Source organism: Salmo salar, chromosome 03 (genome assembly GCF_965601325.2).
Source record: "Salmo salar chromosome 03, fSalSal1, whole genome shotgun sequence".
Classification (NCBI taxonomy): domain Eukaryota; kingdom Metazoa; phylum Chordata; class Actinopteri; order Salmoniformes; family Salmonidae; genus Salmo; species Salmo salar.
Genome location: NC_138293.1, coordinates 56,308,767 through 56,327,313, shown reverse-complemented (window position 1 = coordinate 56,327,313; position 18,547 = coordinate 56,308,767). Strand labels below are relative to the sequence as shown.

General features: G+C 43.1%; 1 protein-coding gene and 1 long non-coding RNA gene across 5 annotated transcripts in view; one reads left to right on the top strand and one right to left on the bottom strand.

Annotated features, from left to right (window-relative positions):
* The window catches only part of LOC123741670 (nuclear body protein SP140-like protein), a 34,827-nt gene that overhangs the window by 5,365 nt on the left and 10,915 nt on the right, over positions 1–18,547 (top strand). For all 3 annotated transcript variants that reach the window (XM_045714956.2, XM_045714955.2, XM_082973609.1), the window contains 4 exons: positions 15,657–15,831; positions 16,062–16,297; positions 16,505–16,624; positions 17,992–18,125. In XM_045714956.2, the coding sequence (XP_045570912.2) occupies positions 16,597–16,624; positions 17,992–18,125 (162 nt within the window). In that variant the 5' untranslated portion in view covers positions 15,657–15,831; positions 16,062–16,297; positions 16,505–16,596. The remainder of the gene's footprint in view (positions 1–15,656; positions 15,832–16,061; positions 16,298–16,504; positions 16,625–17,991; positions 18,126–18,547) is intronic.
* On the bottom strand, positions 3,776–13,552 carry LOC106600908 (uncharacterized). Of its 2 annotated transcripts, XR_001327914.3 has the most exons (3): positions 13,345–13,529; positions 13,126–13,251; positions 3,776–6,604 (listed from the first exon to the last, which is right to left on the bottom strand). It is a non-coding gene; the product is annotated as an uncharacterized LOC106600908 (long non-coding RNA). The 2 variants fall into 2 exon arrangements; XR_006769167.2 differs by having other exon boundaries at positions 13,126–13,552.

Genomic DNA, 18,547 nt, shown 5'->3' with positions numbered 1-18,547 from the left:
TTTAGGTGTGTGGGTAAGTGGGCTGCAGTACAATGCTGAGCGTCACGTCTGGAGGAAACCTGGCTCCATCCCTACAGTGAAGGTATGGTGGTGGCAACATCATGCTGTAGGGATGTTTTTTAGCGGCAGGGACTGGGAGACTAGTCAGGATTGAGGGTAAGAGCAACAGAGTGCTCAGGACCTCCGACTGGGGCAAAGGTTCACCTTCCAACAGGACAATGACCCTAAGCACACAGCCAAGACAACGCAGGAGTGGCTTCGGGACAAGTTTCTGAATGTCCTTGAGTGGCCCAGCCAGAGCCTGGACTTGAACACAATCGAAACGTCTCTGGAGAGACCTGAAAATAGCGGTGCAACGACGCTCCCCATTCAACCTGACAGAGCTTGAGAGGATCTGCAGAGAAGAATGGGAGAAACTCCCCAAATACAGGTGTGCCAAGCTTGTAGTGTCATACCCAAGAAGACTCGAGGCTGTAAAGTGCTTCAACAAAGTACTGAGTAAAGGGTCTGAATACTTATGTAAATGTGATATTTCAGTGTTTTTTTATTTTATTATTTTACAAAAATGTCTTAAAAACTGTTTTTGCTTTGTCATTATGGGGTATTGTGTGTAGATTGATGAGGGAAAAACAACAATGTAATCAATTTTAGAATAAGGCTGTAACGTAACAAAATCTGGAAAAAGTCAAGGAGTCTGAATACTTTCCGAATTACCTGTATATAGATATTGCGGCTTATGAATAAGGGTAAATGTGTCTTCATTTATTATAGTCAGAGCACTGCATGTTTCCATCAGTCACAATTCTGACCGAGATTAAAACATACTTGTTTATATGCTATTCAATATAAAATCTAAAAAGTAATATGGATGACATGTTACGATTACTAATGGCATAATATTTGCATAGTGGCATGTCTGGGATTTGTTTTTGGAAAAAATGGGTTAACCAAGCAATGATAAATTAAATCCCGCTAAGCACGGCCAGTGTATATTATTGGTTCAGATTTGGTTCGGTCCGGACTGGCCTTGATTTGGCCCAACATAGACGTCCATGTCTGAAACTGATCAAATCTGAACCAATCATAGACATCTGTGTTTCACACGTTTGGACAGCACAGTACAGCACAGTACAGTACAGTGCAGTAGAGCACAGCAGAGTACAGTACATTACAGCACAGTAAAGAAAAGTTGACTACAGTACAGTAGAGTACAATACAGTAGAGCACAGTACAGTAAATAAAAGCATGTATAGTTCAATACATTAGAGTACAGCATAGTAGAGTATAGTTCAGTATAATGATCTGTATTGTTTAATACTTTACTCTAATGGACTCTACTGAACTAAACTATACTGTACTGTACTGTACTCTACTGATTTAAACTCTACTGAACACCTTACTATACTGTACTGTAGTATTCTACTTTACTCTACTCTACCGAATAAAACCCTGATCCAACACTGTAACTGTCACGCCCTGACCTTAGAGCCTTTTTTATTCTCTATTTTGTTAGGTCAGAGTGTGACTTGGGTGGGCATATCTAGGTTTCTATTTCTTTGTTGGCCTAATATGGTTCCCAATCAGAGGCAGCTGTTTATCGTTGTCTCTGATTGGGGATCATACTTAGGCAGCCCTTTTTCCCACCTGTGATTGTGGGACCTTGTTTATGTGTAGTTGCTTTCTGCACTGCATATAGCTTTACGTTCGTGTTTGTATTTTGTTGTTTTTTCCGGTGTCATTTTTATTAAAAGTAAAATGTATGCCTACCACGCTGCACCTTGGTCCAGTTCTTCAGACGATCGTAACAGAAGATCCCACCACCAAAGGACCAAGCAGCGTGGCCAGGAGGAGACGACATCCTGGACATGGGAGGATATCCTGGACGGTAAGGGATCATGGACGTGGGAAGAGATCCAGGCCGGAAAGGATCGCCTTCCATGGGAGCAGACGGAGGCAGCGAGAGAGGAACGGTGAGGAAAACGGGGATCAAGGAGACGACGGAAGCCCGAGAGGCAGCCACAAAAAAAAATTGCGGGGGGCACAAGGGGTGGCGAGCGGAGCAAAGGTGGGAACAAGAACCAACTCCCTGTAATTATGATGAGGAGTTGGTCACGGTTCAGATACCATGTTTTCCGGTTCTGCGCACCGTGCTTCCAGTGCGCACCCTTAGCCCTGTGCGTTCTGTGCCTGCTTTCAGGAGTTGCCGGGCTAAGGTGAGCATCTGTCCAGGACGGATTGTTCCGGCTCAGCGGTCCTGGCCTCCAGTGCGTCTCCTCGGCCCAGGATATCCTGCGCCAGCTCTACGCACGGTATCCCCAGTTCGCCAGCACAACCTAGTGCGGCCTGTGCCAGCTCCCCGCACTTGCCGTGCTACAGGGGGTATTCAGCCAGGACGCGTTGTGCCAGCTCTACGCTCCAGACCTCCAGTCCGCCTCCACGGCCCAGTGTATCCTGCGCCAGCTCTACGCACTATGCCTCCAGTGCGCCTTCACAGCCCAGTGCGTCCTGTGCCAGCTCTCCACACTTACCGAGCTAAAGTGGGTATCTAGCCAGGACGCGTTGTGCCAGCTCCACACACCCAGCCTCCAGTGCGTCTCTCCAGCCCGGTGCGTCCTGTGCCAGTTCCACGCACTCGGCCTCCAGCGACGGTCCCTGGCCCGAAGCCTCCAGTGGTGATCCATGGCACAAAGCCTCCAGTGGTGATCCATGGCCTGAAGCCTCCAGTGGTGATCCATGGCCCGAAGCCTCTAGTGGTGATCCATGGCCCGAAGCCTCCAGTGGTGATCCATGGCCCGAAGCCTCCAGTGGTGATCCATGGCCCGAAGCCTCCAGTGGTGATCCATGGCCCGAAGCCTCCAGTGGTGATCCATGGCACGAAGCCTGCAGTGATGATCTATGGCTCGAAGCCTCCAGTGGTGATCCATGGCACGAAGCCTCCAGTGATGATCCATGGCCCGTCGCTTCCAGCAACGGTCTGCAGTCCAGAGCCTTAAGCAACGGTCTGCAGTCTAGAGCCTCCAGCGACGGTCTGCGGGCTAGAGCCTCCAGCGACGGTCGGCGGTCCGGTTCCACAGAAGTGGGGGGAGTCTCAAGCGGAGCGGGGTCTACGTCCCGCACAACGGAGCCTCCACCAAGAGGAGATGCCCACCTGGACCCTCCCCTATAGGTTCAGGTTTGCGGCCATAGTCCACACCTTTTGGGGGGGTACTGTCACGCCCTGACCTTAGAGCCTTTTTTATTCTCTATTTTGTTAGGTCAGGGTGTGACTTGGGTGGGCATATCTAGGTTTCTATTTCTTTGTTGGCCTAGTATGGTTCCCAATCAGAGGCAGCTGTTTATCGTTGTCTCTGATTGGGGATCATAATTAGGCAGCCCTTTTTCCCACCTGTGATTGTGGGATCTTGTTTGTGTGTAGTTGCTTTCTGTACTGCATATAGCTTTACATTTGTGTTTGTATTTTGTTGTTTTTCCGGTGTCATTTTTATTAAAAGTAAAATGTACGCCTACCACGCTGCACCTTGGTCCAGTTCTTCAGACGATCGTAACAGTAACAAAACATATTGTAGTCTACAGAATTTCTTTGGTAAAATTTGTCCTCCTATTTTGCAAGTGAAGGTACCTGGAAGAACCTTTGGGTTGCAACACCAGCTGAACCTTTCCGGTTGAAAAAGGTTCCTTGAGTAACCTCTCTGAAAAGGATATTTGAGGGTCTTCGAGGAACCCCTGTGTAAAGGCTGTTGTGGCAATTCTTACAAAAGGACACTCAAAGTCAATCTAAAATTAATCATTGTTTATTGTCAGCTTGCTGGAGAGGTTCCAACCAACTCAATGCACCATAGTACACATGTCAAACAGGAGCATTCCTGGGCAGACCCAGCAGTTGTCTTATATACGGCTACACACAGACAAGTTATATTTGCATGATTTAGCATAATTATTTAATCATTACCGTTTTGTTTAATTCATGTGACCGACCAATACTGGTTCATACATGTGACAGACCAACACCCCTCAAGGCTTCTCCTCTTTAAGCTGAGACCTTGAAACTGAGATATCTTTCATTTGTTCTCAAAACAAGGTCTGGGTGTACTGCTAAATTGCAGCTACTGATAAGGGGAGGATTTGTTCAGTCAACCACTTGCATGAACTATCAGGAATCATGGTAAGACCCAAGTGCAGACTATGTGAAGTAACAATGTTTATTGTAACAACCGGGGCAGGCAAATGACAGGTCAAGGCAGGCAGGGGTTGATAAACCAGAGTAGAGGCCAAGGTACAGGACAGCAAACAGGCTCAAGGTCAGGTCAGGCAGAGTGATCAGGCGGGCGGGTTCAGGGTCAGGACAGGCAAGGGTCAAAAACCAGGACAAGAAAAAGAGAAACTGGGGAAAAACAGGAGCTGAGACAAAACGCTAGTTGACTTGAACAAACAAGACGAACTGGCACCGACAGACAGAAAACAGGTAAAAATACCCAGAGGATAAGTGGGGAAGATGGGCAACACCTGGAGGGGGTGGAGACGAGCACAAGGACAGGTGAAACAGACCAGGGCATGACAAGAACACTGAAATTGGTTTATAGAACAGCACATGAATAGAACACAGAAATTAGTTATAAGAAAAGCACAAACATTAAAATTCCCATTACATTCCATCCTCTTATCACTATGTCTGATAATTAATGTAAGCATTTAGAGTTTCGCTTCTATATCAAAATATTATATACTCTATTAGTAAGGGAAATCAACACATGGAAAAAAACAGACACTTCATCATTCCAAACCCTTCATAATGGGTTGTACAATACACTTAGTATGGCATTACTATAATCATAATAAAGGTTGTACTTTATTAATGGGGGTGAGTATCAAAAGAATGACACTTACACAACGAATCTGTAGATTCAGAGGTGAATAAATCTCTCAATGTTAACCATTGTTTCCATATTTCTTACCACAATCGGGTCACATTGACCTATGTTTTCACTAACTGTCCCTGGGACATCCACTTAGTCAAAATATTAAGCAAGTTAAGGGTTTCCCGCTCAGCCCAGTCAAAACTGTTCGCTGCTCTGGCACCCCAATGGTGGAACAAGCTCCCTCACGACGCCAGGACAGCGGAGTCAATCACCACCTTCCGGAGACACCTGAAACCCCACCTCTTTAAGGAATACCTAGGATAGGATAAAGTAATCCTTCTAACCCCCCCCCCCCCCCCTTAAAAGATTTAGATGCACTATTGTAAAGTGGTTGTTCCACTGGATATCATAAGGTGAATGCACCATTTTGTAAGTCGCTCTGGATAAGAGCGTCTGCTAAATGACTTAAATGTAAATGTAAATGTTTAGATGACCTTACCTTCAACTTGTTTAAAGAAAACAACCTTCAATCTAACTGTTTCACCAACCTCTGGAGGAGTAGAAAACAAGATAGCTGCTGAAATCTTATCAGCCAGAGAGGCACATCGCCTTACAGAATGTTAATAATGTATCACAGGGAAGAGAGAGAACACGTTATAACAGTTTCACACCAACCTTGCTAAGAATGAGATTGTTGCAAGGTTAGCCCAAGCTACAATCTAGTGTTTCTCCTCACATTTTTTTAGGGCACAGCTCTGTCTCTAGAAGCCTTGCCTTTCCAAATCATAATTATAATTATTGATAAATTATCAACCCTAATTTAGAATGACAGTCCTCAGTGCTTCACATTGGTTCTATCACTTTAATTTGTGGTAATTACTTGTGGTAATGACAAATTGATATCTCAATGCATTCTTATTCTAAATTACTATACATTTTGCAGTGTGCAGACCTCCACAATCAACCTGATACCCCAAATAAACAATTTTGGACAAGCTTAAATCAATTACGGGCACGGTTGACCACCCCCCTTCACGGCACTCCTCCTTTCCTGGCAGTTCATGTTCTTCTTCAGATAGCGGTTTCAGTTCATCCTTTTAATGGAACATGATCAAAATGGATGGCCCTTGATGTCTCTCACTTGAGCCGCCACTGTCCTTTACAGTCATTATGTCTTTGTCCATTTTCCTACCAGTACACCAGCAGCATGAGAGAATTTTGGACTGGATCTTTCTTCATGCTCACTCCACATGGACACCATGTCACACTCCTGAGAGAAAAGGCAGTTGATAGTTTCAACTGCTGTGTACAGGTTGCTGGCTCGGACTCGGACTAGAAATGGTGAAGGACCATACTGAACGCCATTTCGTCATTTTCAGCCAGTTAGAGGGGGTGTTGAGGTTCACACTGTTCATCGGCCAAATGATCTTCCATGCATCTAGATACGATCTTCGCCATTACCGAGAGAGAGAGAGAGAGAGAGAGAGAGAGAGAGAGAGAGAGAGAGAGAGAGAGAGAGAGGACAGACCAGAACAACAGTTTAGTTTAGGGCATTTGTAATTCAGGAAATCCAGACTTCTAGAACCAATGTCTTAGAGAATAACAACACACAGTTGAAACCATTTCCCCCCCCCCCCCCAAAAAAAAATACTCCCCTATCATCTTGACAATCTCACTGCGGCATTGCAGGTCAGGGAATCAGAGGGCTAATCCTTAGGGAGAAATCCTGACAATCCAGCAGACCCAATCTGAAGCAAGACAAAAACAAAGAAAGGAAAGAAAACAACAACAGCAATACACATATCACTCAAAGTTGGGAAAACTTCAATTAATTTGAAGTAACTGTCATCCATTACTGTCATCCATCCTCTCAAACAATGTTCTGCTTTTCCCCCTATTGCAAGGGTTAAAAGAAACAAAACAAACATGATTACTTTCTCTATGTCGGAAGGGATTGTTTTCATTTTAGTATACCTTAAAAAGTTACTCTATATTTTTATTACCAATCTCTGTTGGATATTCACTTTCTGCTTCAATATTTATTAAATATCTATTATGTTAAGATTCACTTGGGGATCAATATGTATTAACTGGTTGCACTTTCTCAGTTTCCAGTAGATGTCGCGCTCTGTCCATAATAAGTCTGGCACCTGAGATAATAGGGAAACAGATGCAGTCTCCATTTTGCCTTCTCACGAATTGGTTTAGAACGTCATCATTTGAGATATCAATGAAAACTCCAGCAGGAGTAAAATAAATTGTAGCCCTTTAAGTTTAGTTAACAGAAAATAATGTTCCACATTCATTGGTTCTATTTAACAGGGCTTATTTAAAAATGCATTACCATGGTGGAGCATTTATAAGCATTTATAGTTTTTATTGGTTAGGGTGAAGTCAAGTCCCACACAATGTTTTAACCTTATCTTACAAGTGATCCATAACGGGACCACTCTGAATAGACTACTCTCTTCACCACTTACGTACGTCTACGTTTGGGTGTGCTAGTTGTATATTATCATTATTTTTCTATTCATGCCTCTCATGATCATCATAATAACCCATTATACGCAATATTATGTTACTTTCTCTCTGGTAACCTATTATACATTTGTGTTACATCACAAATTCCTCCTCTAGACTAGTGTTTTATTCATACAGGGGTTTAGATATTTACACTAGTTCTATATAACAGCATATTTGAAAATAGTTATCTTCTTTAATATCTCCATACATAATAACGTTCTACACTGATGAATATAATCTAATCTAAAGTCATGTTATCCTCAGAGACATGATATCCTCGTTACCAATGAGACATGTTATCCGTGACATTAACGAGATATGTTATCCACGTTACTAATGAGACATGTTATCCTCTGAGACATGTTACGTATCTGATTTCTGAGACATGTTATTCTCTACCTGTAGATCCAATGGCGGTGTTGGACAGACCCCTAGATAACGTTACTAGTCAGCTCACACAGAACTTGAAAACTCAGCTCAAAGAACTGGTTGTGGCATTCATTCACCTCTTTCACACGTAAGCTAGTCCATTGACAGCTCTCATTCACTCAATAATTAATAGCTCAATTTCAATCCTCTTATTATCCACATTTCAATCTTAATATCCAAATTCCAATCGTAATAGTAATAATTTCAATTCATTTATTATCCACATTTCAATCAGCTTTTGTTATCTAAATTTATTTCAGCTTATTATGCCATATCTCACAATCACACAACTTTCCCATCCACGTTCACTTAGTGCTATTCCCAAACACACTCGGTAATCTCCTTATTACCCACATGCATTGTCAACGATTCTCTCTGTCGTTACTTGCAATGCACAATATGTATCATCAACGGTTCTCTTGCCGTTACTTGCTATACATATAAATAACACCACGTACTCAAAAATACCTTGTGTTATTTTTTTAGTGGCTGCAGACCACAAAGACATTTCTTCTAAATTCCTACAGACAGCTGTCAGTGGGGCTTTCCATGGTACCGTTACGCCCTCGCTCTAGTCTTCTCATAAAATACCATTTAGTTTACGGTACAATCCAAGATGGCGTAGCAGTCAGTCGTCTTTGTCCTTCGTCTTGTCATGTCCCATGTATATATATTTTTTATATATTTTTCTAAACCTCAACTTCAAAACACTCTCCTGCAACCCACCTCACCCAATGTGGTGCGGATCTGTTTTTTTTCTAAAGTATTTTTATTCACCTCGAATCCGGAATCCCCCAACAGAAGCTAGCCAGCTCACTAGCTACTAGCTAACCACTGCTAGCGGTAATCAGCTAACTTTTAGCTCGGAAAGCTCTCGCCAGTTTGTACAACGCGACTCAAACCAGAGCATACCGGACCTATTTTCTCTCCATATCCCTACCGCAAGCTCCTGGACATTTTCACCTGGATCATTGCAGCTAGCTAGCTGCTACCCGAGTGACTACTGGCTAACGTCGGTCCCGGAGGAAGCACCAATTAGCCTGAAGCTAGCCCATGCTAGGACCTTTCTCCCGGTTAGCTAAAGAGGCCCATCAGCCACTCCTGGGCTACAATACCCGGACCCCTTCTTCTGCCGGTATGGGGCACGGAACCCCGCCGATCCAGACTACGACGTAATCTGCTCGAGGGGGTACTCAACTGGCCTCTACATCACGATGTCCCCTGAATGACCATCCGCTAGTCGCGGCCCGCTAGCTGCTAGACGCGCCCGGCTAGCTGTCTAGAGCATATTGGACTATTAGCTGTATAGATGCATCGGCCAATTTCTTGGGCCAATATACCTATTTTGCCAATTGGACTTGGGACCCCTCTGCTACTCGGAACCCTACTATTCCATCACGACTGGTCTATCGACGTCACCGCACGCGAAGGCTAAAACAGACTTTCCCCCGTCGAGATGTCCCTCTAAGGCCCTTCTGCTAGCTTGCTAGCCCCGGTCTGCTAGCTTGCTAGCCCCGGCCTGCTAGCTGTCTGAATCGCCATGTCTCCAGCCAGCCCAACCATTCACTAGACCCCTATTGATCACCCGGCTACACATGCCTCTCCCTAATATCAATATGCCTTGTCCATTACTGTCCTGGTTAGTGATTATTGTCTTATTTCACTGTAGAGACTCTAGCCCTGCTCAATATGCCTTAACCTACCATTTAGTTCCACCTCCTACATATGCGGTGAACTCACCTGGTTTATACGTCTCTAGAGAAATGATCTCTCTTATCATTACTCAATGCCTAGGTCTACCTCCAATGTACTCACATCCTACCATACCTCTGTCTGTACACTATGCCTTGAATCTATTCTATCGCACCCAGAAACCTGCTCCTTTTACTCTCTGCTCTGAACGCACTAGACGACCAGTCCTGATAGCCTTTAGCCGTAACCTTATCCTACTCCTTCTCTGTTCGTCTGGTGATGTAGAGGTTAATCCAGGCCCTGCAGTGCCTATCTCCACTCCCACTCCCCAGGTGCTCTCATTTGTTTACTTCTGTAACCGTAAAAGCCTTGGTTTCATGCATGTTAACATTAGAAGCCTCCTCCCTAAGTTTGTTTTATTCACTGCTTTAGCACACTCTGCCAACCCGGATGTCCTAGCCGTGTCTGAATCCTGGTTTAGGAAAACCACCAAAAACCCTGAAATGTCCATCCCTAACTATAACATTTTCCGACAAGATAGAACTGCCAAAGGGGTCGGTGTTGCAATCTACTGCAGAGTTCTGTCTTACTATCCAGGTCTGTTCCCAAACAATTCGAGCTTCTACTTTTAAAAATCCACCTTTCCAGAAACAAGTCTCTCACTGTTATAGACCATCCTCTGTCCCCCGCTGTGCCCTGGACACCATATGTGAATTGATTGCCCCCCATCTATCTTCAGAGCTCGTGCTGCTAGGTGACCTAAACTGTGACATGCTTAACACCCCGGCCACCCTACAATCTAAGCTTGATGCCCTCAATCTCACAGAAATTATCAATGAACCCACCAGGTACAACCCCAAATCCGTAAACACGGGCACCCTCATAGCTATCAGCTTAACCAACTTGCCCTCCAAATACACCTCTGCTGTTTCCAACCAAGATCTCAGCGATCACTGCCTCATTGCCTGCATCCGTAATGGGTCTGCGGTCAACGACCACCCCTCATCACTGTCAAACGCTCCCTAAAACACTTCAGCGAGCAGGCCTTTCTAACCAACCTGGCCCGGGTATCCTGGAAGGATATTGACCTCATCCCGTCAGTAGAGGATGCCTAGTTATTCTTTAAAAGTGCCTTCCTCACCATCTTAAATAAGCATGCCCCATTAAAAAAATGTAGAACCAGGAACAGATATAGCCCTTGGTTCTCTCCAGACCTGACTACCCTTGACCAGCACAAAAACATCCTGTGGCGTTCTGCATTAGCATTGAACAGCCCCCGTGATATGCAACTTTTCAGGGAAGTTAGGAACATATATATACACAGGCAGTTAGGAAAGCTAAGGCTAGCTTTTTCAAGCAGAAATTTGCATCCTGTAGCACTGACTCAAAAAAGTTCTGGGACACTGTAAAGTCCATGGAGAATAAGAGTACCTCCTCCCAGCTGCCCACTGCACTGAGGCTAGGAAACACTATCACCACCAATAAATCCACTATAATTGAGAATTTCAATAAGCATTTCTCTACGGCTGGCCATGCTTTCCACCTGGCTACCCCTACCCCTACCCCACCAGCCCTCCACCCCCCACAACAACTCGCCCAAGCCTCCCCCACTTCTACTTCACCCATATCCAGATAGCTGATGTTCTGAAAGAGCTGAAAAATCTGGACCCCTACAAATCAGTCGGGCTAGACAATCTGGACGCTCTCTTTCTAAAATTATCTGCCGAAATTGTTGCAACCCCTATTACTAGCCTGTTCAACCTCTCTTTCGTATCGTCTGAGATTCCCATAGATTGGAAAGCTGCCACGGTCATCCCCCTCTTCAAAGGGGGAGACACTCTAGACCCAAACTGCTGCAGACCTATATCTATTCTACCCTGCCTTTCTAAGGTCTTTGAAAGCCAAGTCAACAAACCATTTCGAATCCACCGTACCTTCTCCGCTATGCAATCTGGTTTCAGAGCTGGTCATGGGTGCACCTCAGCCACGCTCAAGGTCCTAAACGATATCATAACCGCCATCGATAAGAGACATTACTGTGCAGCCGTATTCATCGACCTGGCTAAGGCATTCGACTCTGTCAATCACAACATTCTTATTGTCAGACTCAACAGCCTTGGTTTCTCAAATGATTGCCTCGCCTGTTTCACCAACTACTTCTCTGATAGAGTTCAGTGTGTCAAATCGGAGGGCCTGTTGTCCGGACCTCTGGCAGTCTCTATGGGGGTGCCTCAGGGTTCAATTCTCAGGCCGACTCTCTTCTCTGTATTCATCAATGATGTCGCTCTTGCTGCTGGTGATTCTTTGATCCACCTCTATGCAGACGACCCCATTTTGGTATACCTCTGGCCCCTCTTTGGACACTGTGTTAACTAACCTCCAGACGAGCTTCAATGCCATACAACTCTCCTTCCGTGGCCTCCAACTGCTCCTAAATGCAACTAAAACTAAATGCATGCTCTTCAACCGATCGCTGCCCGCACCTGCCCGCCCGTCCAGCATCACTACTCTGGACGGTTCTGACTTAGAATATGTGGACAACTACAAATACCTAGGTGTCTGGTTAGACTGTAAACTCTCCTTCCAGACTCACATTGAACATCTCCAATCCAAAATTAAATCTAGAATCGGCTTCCTATTTCGCAACAAAGCATCCTTCACTCATGCTGCCAAACATACCCTCGTAAAACTGACCATCCTACCGATCCTCGACTTCGGCGATGTCATTTACAAAATAGCCTCCAATACTCTACTCAACAAATTGGATGCAGTCTATCACAGTGCCATCCGTTTTGTCCCCAAAGCCCCATATACTACTCACCACTGCGACCTGTACGCTCTCGTTGGCTGGCCCTCGCTTCATACTCGTCGCCAAACCCACTGGCTCCAGGTAATCTACAAGTCTCTGCTAGGTAAAGCCCCGCCTTATCTCAGCTCACTGGTCACCATAGCAGCACCCACCCATAGCATGCTCTCCAGCAGGTATATCTCACTGGTCACCCCCAAAGCCAATTCTTCCTTTGGCCGCCTCTCCTTCCAGGTCTCTGCTGCCGATGACTGGAACGAACTGCAAAAATCACTAAAGCTGGAAACTCTTACCTCCCTCACTATCTTTAAGCACCAGCTGTCAGAGCAGCTCACAGATCACTGCACCTAGCCCATCTGTAAATATCCCATTGAATCTACCTCATCCCCATACTGTATTTATTTATTTATCTTGCTCCTTTGCACCCCAGTATCTCTACTTTCACATTCATCTTCTGCACATTCTACCATTCCAGTGTTTAAATGCTATATTGTAATTACTTCGCCACCATGGCCTATTTATTGCCTTACCTCCCTTATCCTACCTCATTTGCACATGCTGTATATAGACTTTTCTACTGTATTATTGATTGTATGCTTGTTTATTCCATGTGTAACTCTGTGTTGTTGTATGTGTCGAACTGCTTTGCTTTATCTTGGCCAGGTCGCAGTTAAATAAATGTGATATTTTTTTTTTTTAATATAACTAGTGAATAGCCTTCTCTCTAAGACTATGGGTACCTTTTTATGCGTTCTCACCTTAATTTAATTTTGTATAATTTCTTTTTCTTTTTATACAGATTCATTTAAATTGACTTACGGAAATCAGGTGCCGTCCCTCAATTTTTCATGGATGATGTGTCTCCTCCTGGGCAGCACACAGTAAGGGTCTGGTCTGAGCGGGTTCTTGTCCTCTTTTGATCAGGCAGGAACTTCCCTCATGCTTCTGTTGGGGTTTGTTTCATTGTTCTTTGTCAATCATTGGCTCATCGGTGAAATTAGCATTATGACAATATCTTTAATTAAATCATTCAAAAACCTTTATTAATGCAATTGCAGACAGAAGTTGACAAACAGGAACATAGCACGCATGTTTCTGAGTAAGTTCTGCATCAAAAAGGTTCCATGTTATTTTATCAAACCCGAAGTCCAGTCCTCTTGATGTCACTGCCTACTTCATTATCTACTACTCATGAAACCAAAACCATGCCTACACAGCTATATAAACAAGGCTTTTAGTGTGTTATCTAAAAGCTTATCAGTAAATGTCCAAGTTGATTTATAGTGGAATGTCTGACTAGTCTCCTATCTCTTACACTCCCCTGCAGAGTTCTGTCTTCACAGTCACACATTTCTCAGACAGTTTCTTCATAAGAGGCAGAGAGCCTAGAAAAGTACTGTGGAACAATATTAAACCTCATAATCTATATATATTGTTAATCTGTAGTCTAGGACCCTATGAATGTAAGGAGGGAGAGGTCTTATAACCCCTCCCCTTCTATTAATACAACATAAGCATAATCAATTATTCTAATACATGAATCATTTGGTACAGCCCCAATCATGACCCCTAGGTGAACTCCTGACACTTCATAAAATGCGCCACTGGGTTTCCTCACAGACCCCCACTGGAAAGCTCTGCCGGCAGAATCAATCACTCAAAGTCAATCTTAAATGAATCATTGTTTATTGTCAGCGTGCTGGAGAGGTTCCAACCAACTCAATCCACCATAGTACACTTGTCAATCAGGAGCTCTCCTGGGCAGACCCAGCAGTTGTCTTTATATATGGCTATACACAGACAAGTTATATTTGCATGATTTAGCATATTTAATTAATCATTACCGTTTTGTTTCATTCATGTGACCGATCAATACTGGTTCATAACATGTGACCGACCAACACCTCACGAGGCTTCTCCTCTCTAAGCTGAGACCTTGAGACCTATCTTTTGTTTGTTCTCAAAACAAGGTGTGGGTGTACTGCCAAATTGCAGCTACTGATAAGAGGAGGATTGGTTCAGTCAACCACTTGCAAGAACACAGAAATAGGTTTATAGAACAGCGCATGAATAGAACATAGAAATTAGTTATAAGGAAAGCACAAACATTAAAATTCCCATTACAAGGTCAATGATGTGTATAAACCCTGGATGACTGACAGTGGGTGCTGTATTGAAGCCACCATACATACATTTTTGACGAGTTGATTGTATTACAGACACCTTAATACATACTTTTAAATTATAGAATGTGAGCTAAACATAAATAAAATAAATGAAAAAAAATTCCTTAAACTATTTTATTTTTCTACTAATGTTACTTTCCCCAATATAACAACAAAAAATACTTAAATACATGTAATTTTGTCCTTGAAACATTAAATCGAAATACTGTATTACTGTATAGTAATTCCATTAATTCCTCTGGAGGACTGCTGTAAATCTCTCTCGGAGAAGGTGACTTTTATCAATATATTCGGTTCTATTTATGCTCAGATTCTAAAGTGCTAATTAGCATTAAAGTAGACATCCTGCAAGACTACAAATCCCTGCAAGCTCCTGCATGTCATTTCTAGCTGACACCTTTGCTAACAGGTAATGTGTCAATTTTAAACTTGCACAATACATTTCACAGAATTGTCAATTTAAAGAAATGTAGATAATTTATTAATTACTACATTTAGCTAACATTAGATAGTTAATCCAGAGATTCTTACCTTTGCCTCGATTCGGCAGACTCATCCAGATCATCATGGCATTTGTTGTTCTTTATGATGACCACATTAGTAGCTAATTAGCATTTCATTTGGGGGGGGGGGGGACACAGGCAAATATATTGATAAAAGTCACCTTGTACTAGAGAGATTTACACAGTTATCAAAACGTCACGCCAGGGTAAGCCTACATGAAACACAACCCTTATTTTAAGTGATTGTAAAAAATGATGGGAAAAATGAATGGTGGAAAAAAGATTGTAACCATTTCCCGGTTTATCCGCAAAAGGTTCCTTGATGATCTCCAGGGTTCATCGGGTCAACACTAATTCTAAGAGTGTTCTGTGTACACTAAGACCATTCACTGTCCTATTAGTAGCTCGGTACAAACAATATAAATAACAGGTCTGGACATTGGAGTGGACATTGGAGTTACATTTACATTTACATTTTTGTAAATTTGAGTTGATGATCTTTGATTAGTAATGCCTGACGTGTGTCCATGAATTCCACTCTGTCACATGAACTGATTGGGATGGCAGTTGCTTCTAGAAAATCAAGTATCACTCTACTCCAGCCACAATTTGTTAACCCCCACAAATTTGACTATGGTTTTGTATTTGACCCCTCCTGCAGAAGCTGATTCGGTGTAGGAATAAGGGGGTGAGGGAGAAGGGTGTGTACCAGGTGTTGGACTGGGTGGAGGCAGAGAGGCCCGACAGCATCAAGGTGTTCTGGAACTGTGTGTTCAAGGACCACCTCCTGCTGCAGTACCCCACGTTACGCCTGCTACGAAACCGCCTGCTGGATGGTCAGTTCTGGAGTCTTCACTCTTATTATTGTATTATTATGGCATTATTATGGCATTTGTATGGATAGCCTAATATCTATATATAATTCTAACTCCTAGTATAATATAAATGTAGTCACAATGGTGGATACTTTGAAGTTGAGTTTCAAGGCCTTTTATTATAATTTGTTATTAGGTGTACATTAATTAGGTTGCATGGTTGGCTCAATTTTGCCTCCAATCCCTTGTAGGGTCGTTCACATTTTATGAGAAACTGCTAGAGAAGATGGAGAAGGAAGAGGAGGAGGAGGATAAGAAGAAGAAGGCTTCAGCGGATGGAGAAGAGGAAGAGGAAGAGGAGGAGGAGGAGAGAAGACAGGAAGGAAAAAGAGGAATAAGAGAAGTGAGAGTGCAGAGAAGGGCAAGCCCAGCACGTCCACCCAGTCCACCCCCAGTCAGAAGAGGAAAGTCCGAAGGTTAAAATACTGTGAGTCCCAGGCTTCATGTTCCCTGGGGGAAAGAGGAGGCCTTCAATCAGAAAGTCTAAAGTACCTCTGTAACTTCAAACAGACATTTTCTTGAGTAAATATTGACTCCGGCATTCATAGCGTAGGAAGTAGTGGGGGGAGGGAATATTTTCATTTTTATTTTCAAGTCACATCTTAATGACTGTCCCCAACATGTCCCAATGCAGATTCTCCTTTTTGGGAGGGGGAGAAATCTGACATTTGGACCTGGCCCATCTACAAGATCCAGCTCCCAGTCACCTGTGGGGATAAGGAAGGCATGCTCATCAGGAACAAGCTGGCCACAGGTACGTTGTAACAATGGACTTAATATGATATGTTTGTGTGTATTGGTGGATGTGGTTCGGCTAGAATAACCGTGCCTGAGACATTAAAAGGGTCAATCTGCAGTTGCTACATCCATTTTTGGACACATATTCTGAGCCAGGAGTAAAATCAACTCATACATTTTTATCTCAGCTGGTAATCATTACAGTTTGAGGTACCGCAAAGGAAAGATAGTGATGAGGCTCATTGACATTGCAAATGGGGAATAACCAATCGCGAGGAGGCATTACCAGCTGTGAACTCTATAGGTAACATGCAACCATGGTGAATGTGACTGTAGCCTACATAAAATGTTGCAATGGTAAAAAGTTGGATATTATTTTTGCCGGCACGATCACTTTGCCTACTCTAATATGTTGGCATGCATGTCTTTTTTTAACCAATTCTGATGCTTCTTAAAAGTGGAATTTTGCTAATATTACCATTATATCCACTCTGAAAATCTTTGGCACAGTAGGCATCAATTCACTTGCCAGTAACGTGCAACGTTTTAAAGGTCTATCATTTTCATCGAACACAAAGTTAACATAAGCCCTAGATGCCTTCAATTGCCCAATTTATAGGCATGCCCAATTTTGACATATTATTTTAACAATGTGATGTTATGTAGGTAAATAAATAATCAAAAGAAAAACGTGTTTATTTATTAGCCTAGTGGTTATAAGTATTTAGGCATATAGTTGTGAAATAGGTCTCATGTGACATCATTGTCAAAAGCTCAAGACATACTGTTACATGTACAGTAGGTCTAGATTATTTATGGATTGATCATATAGAAATATTTAAACGTTATTTTAACCACACCTAAGTAATTGCATGTGGCGCAGAAACCACTGACTCGCTGCATTTTTCTATTACCAAGACACCTGCTAATAACCCTTAACTGGTTAGGTCAGCTCATGAGGTGTCCTAAATATCTGTCGACTTGGTGTGACTCTTATGACTAAAGGCTTCAAGGATAGCTATAGTTTTTTACCCATCAGCACTCACAATAAATGTTCTACTCTGAGACCCTTTGTGAATACGGGCCCAGATCTAATGCATAGACTTTAGTGGGTTAACACAGTATTGTGATGTGCAGGAGACCCATGTTTCAATCACAGTCAGGCACATGTGTACTATGGTCCATTTCACTTTGCATGGTTTTAATTTGTGGTGGTGTGTATGATGTCTGACTTCATCATTGGTTTGTCTCAGGGGAGAGGTGCATTGTGGTCCAGTATTGCTGGTTGATGTCTGACTTCATCATTGCTTTGTCTCAGGGGAGAGGTGCATTGTGGTCCAGTGTTGCTGGTTGATGTCTGACTTCCTCATTGTTTTTTTTCAGGGGAGAGGTGCATTGTGGTCCAGGGTCGCTGGTTCACCCCAAGTGGCTTTGAGGAGTTTGGGGGGAAGAAGAGCAGTAACAACTGGAAGTACAGTATCTGCTGTAGAGACACCACTCTGGCAGAACTGATCCAGGTACAGCATATATTTTGATTACATTTATTTGACCATTTAAAAACACAATTCAACCAGACGTGGATACAATACATTTAAAATCAGCAAATAAAACACAGAAAAGTTGAACAGCTTGGTCACTTTTCATACTCTAATCAGGCCTATGTCATTTGGACAATGCTTCCATACACTACTACACTCTGGGATATATATAGTTAAAGGTTTGGTCACACCTACTGTCAAAGGAATTTTCTATCCTAATGCTATAAATTAACAATCAATAAGCCTTGACTAATCCCCAGAGTTTGTAAGACACTGGGTTAATAATTAGGCAAGGACTCAGCTTTCTGCCAAAGTTCTTGTACAGTTTATTCAGAGAACGTTCTGCCCAACATACACAAAGATGTACATTTTATCCTCTCTCCGCTTACGCACACACATCC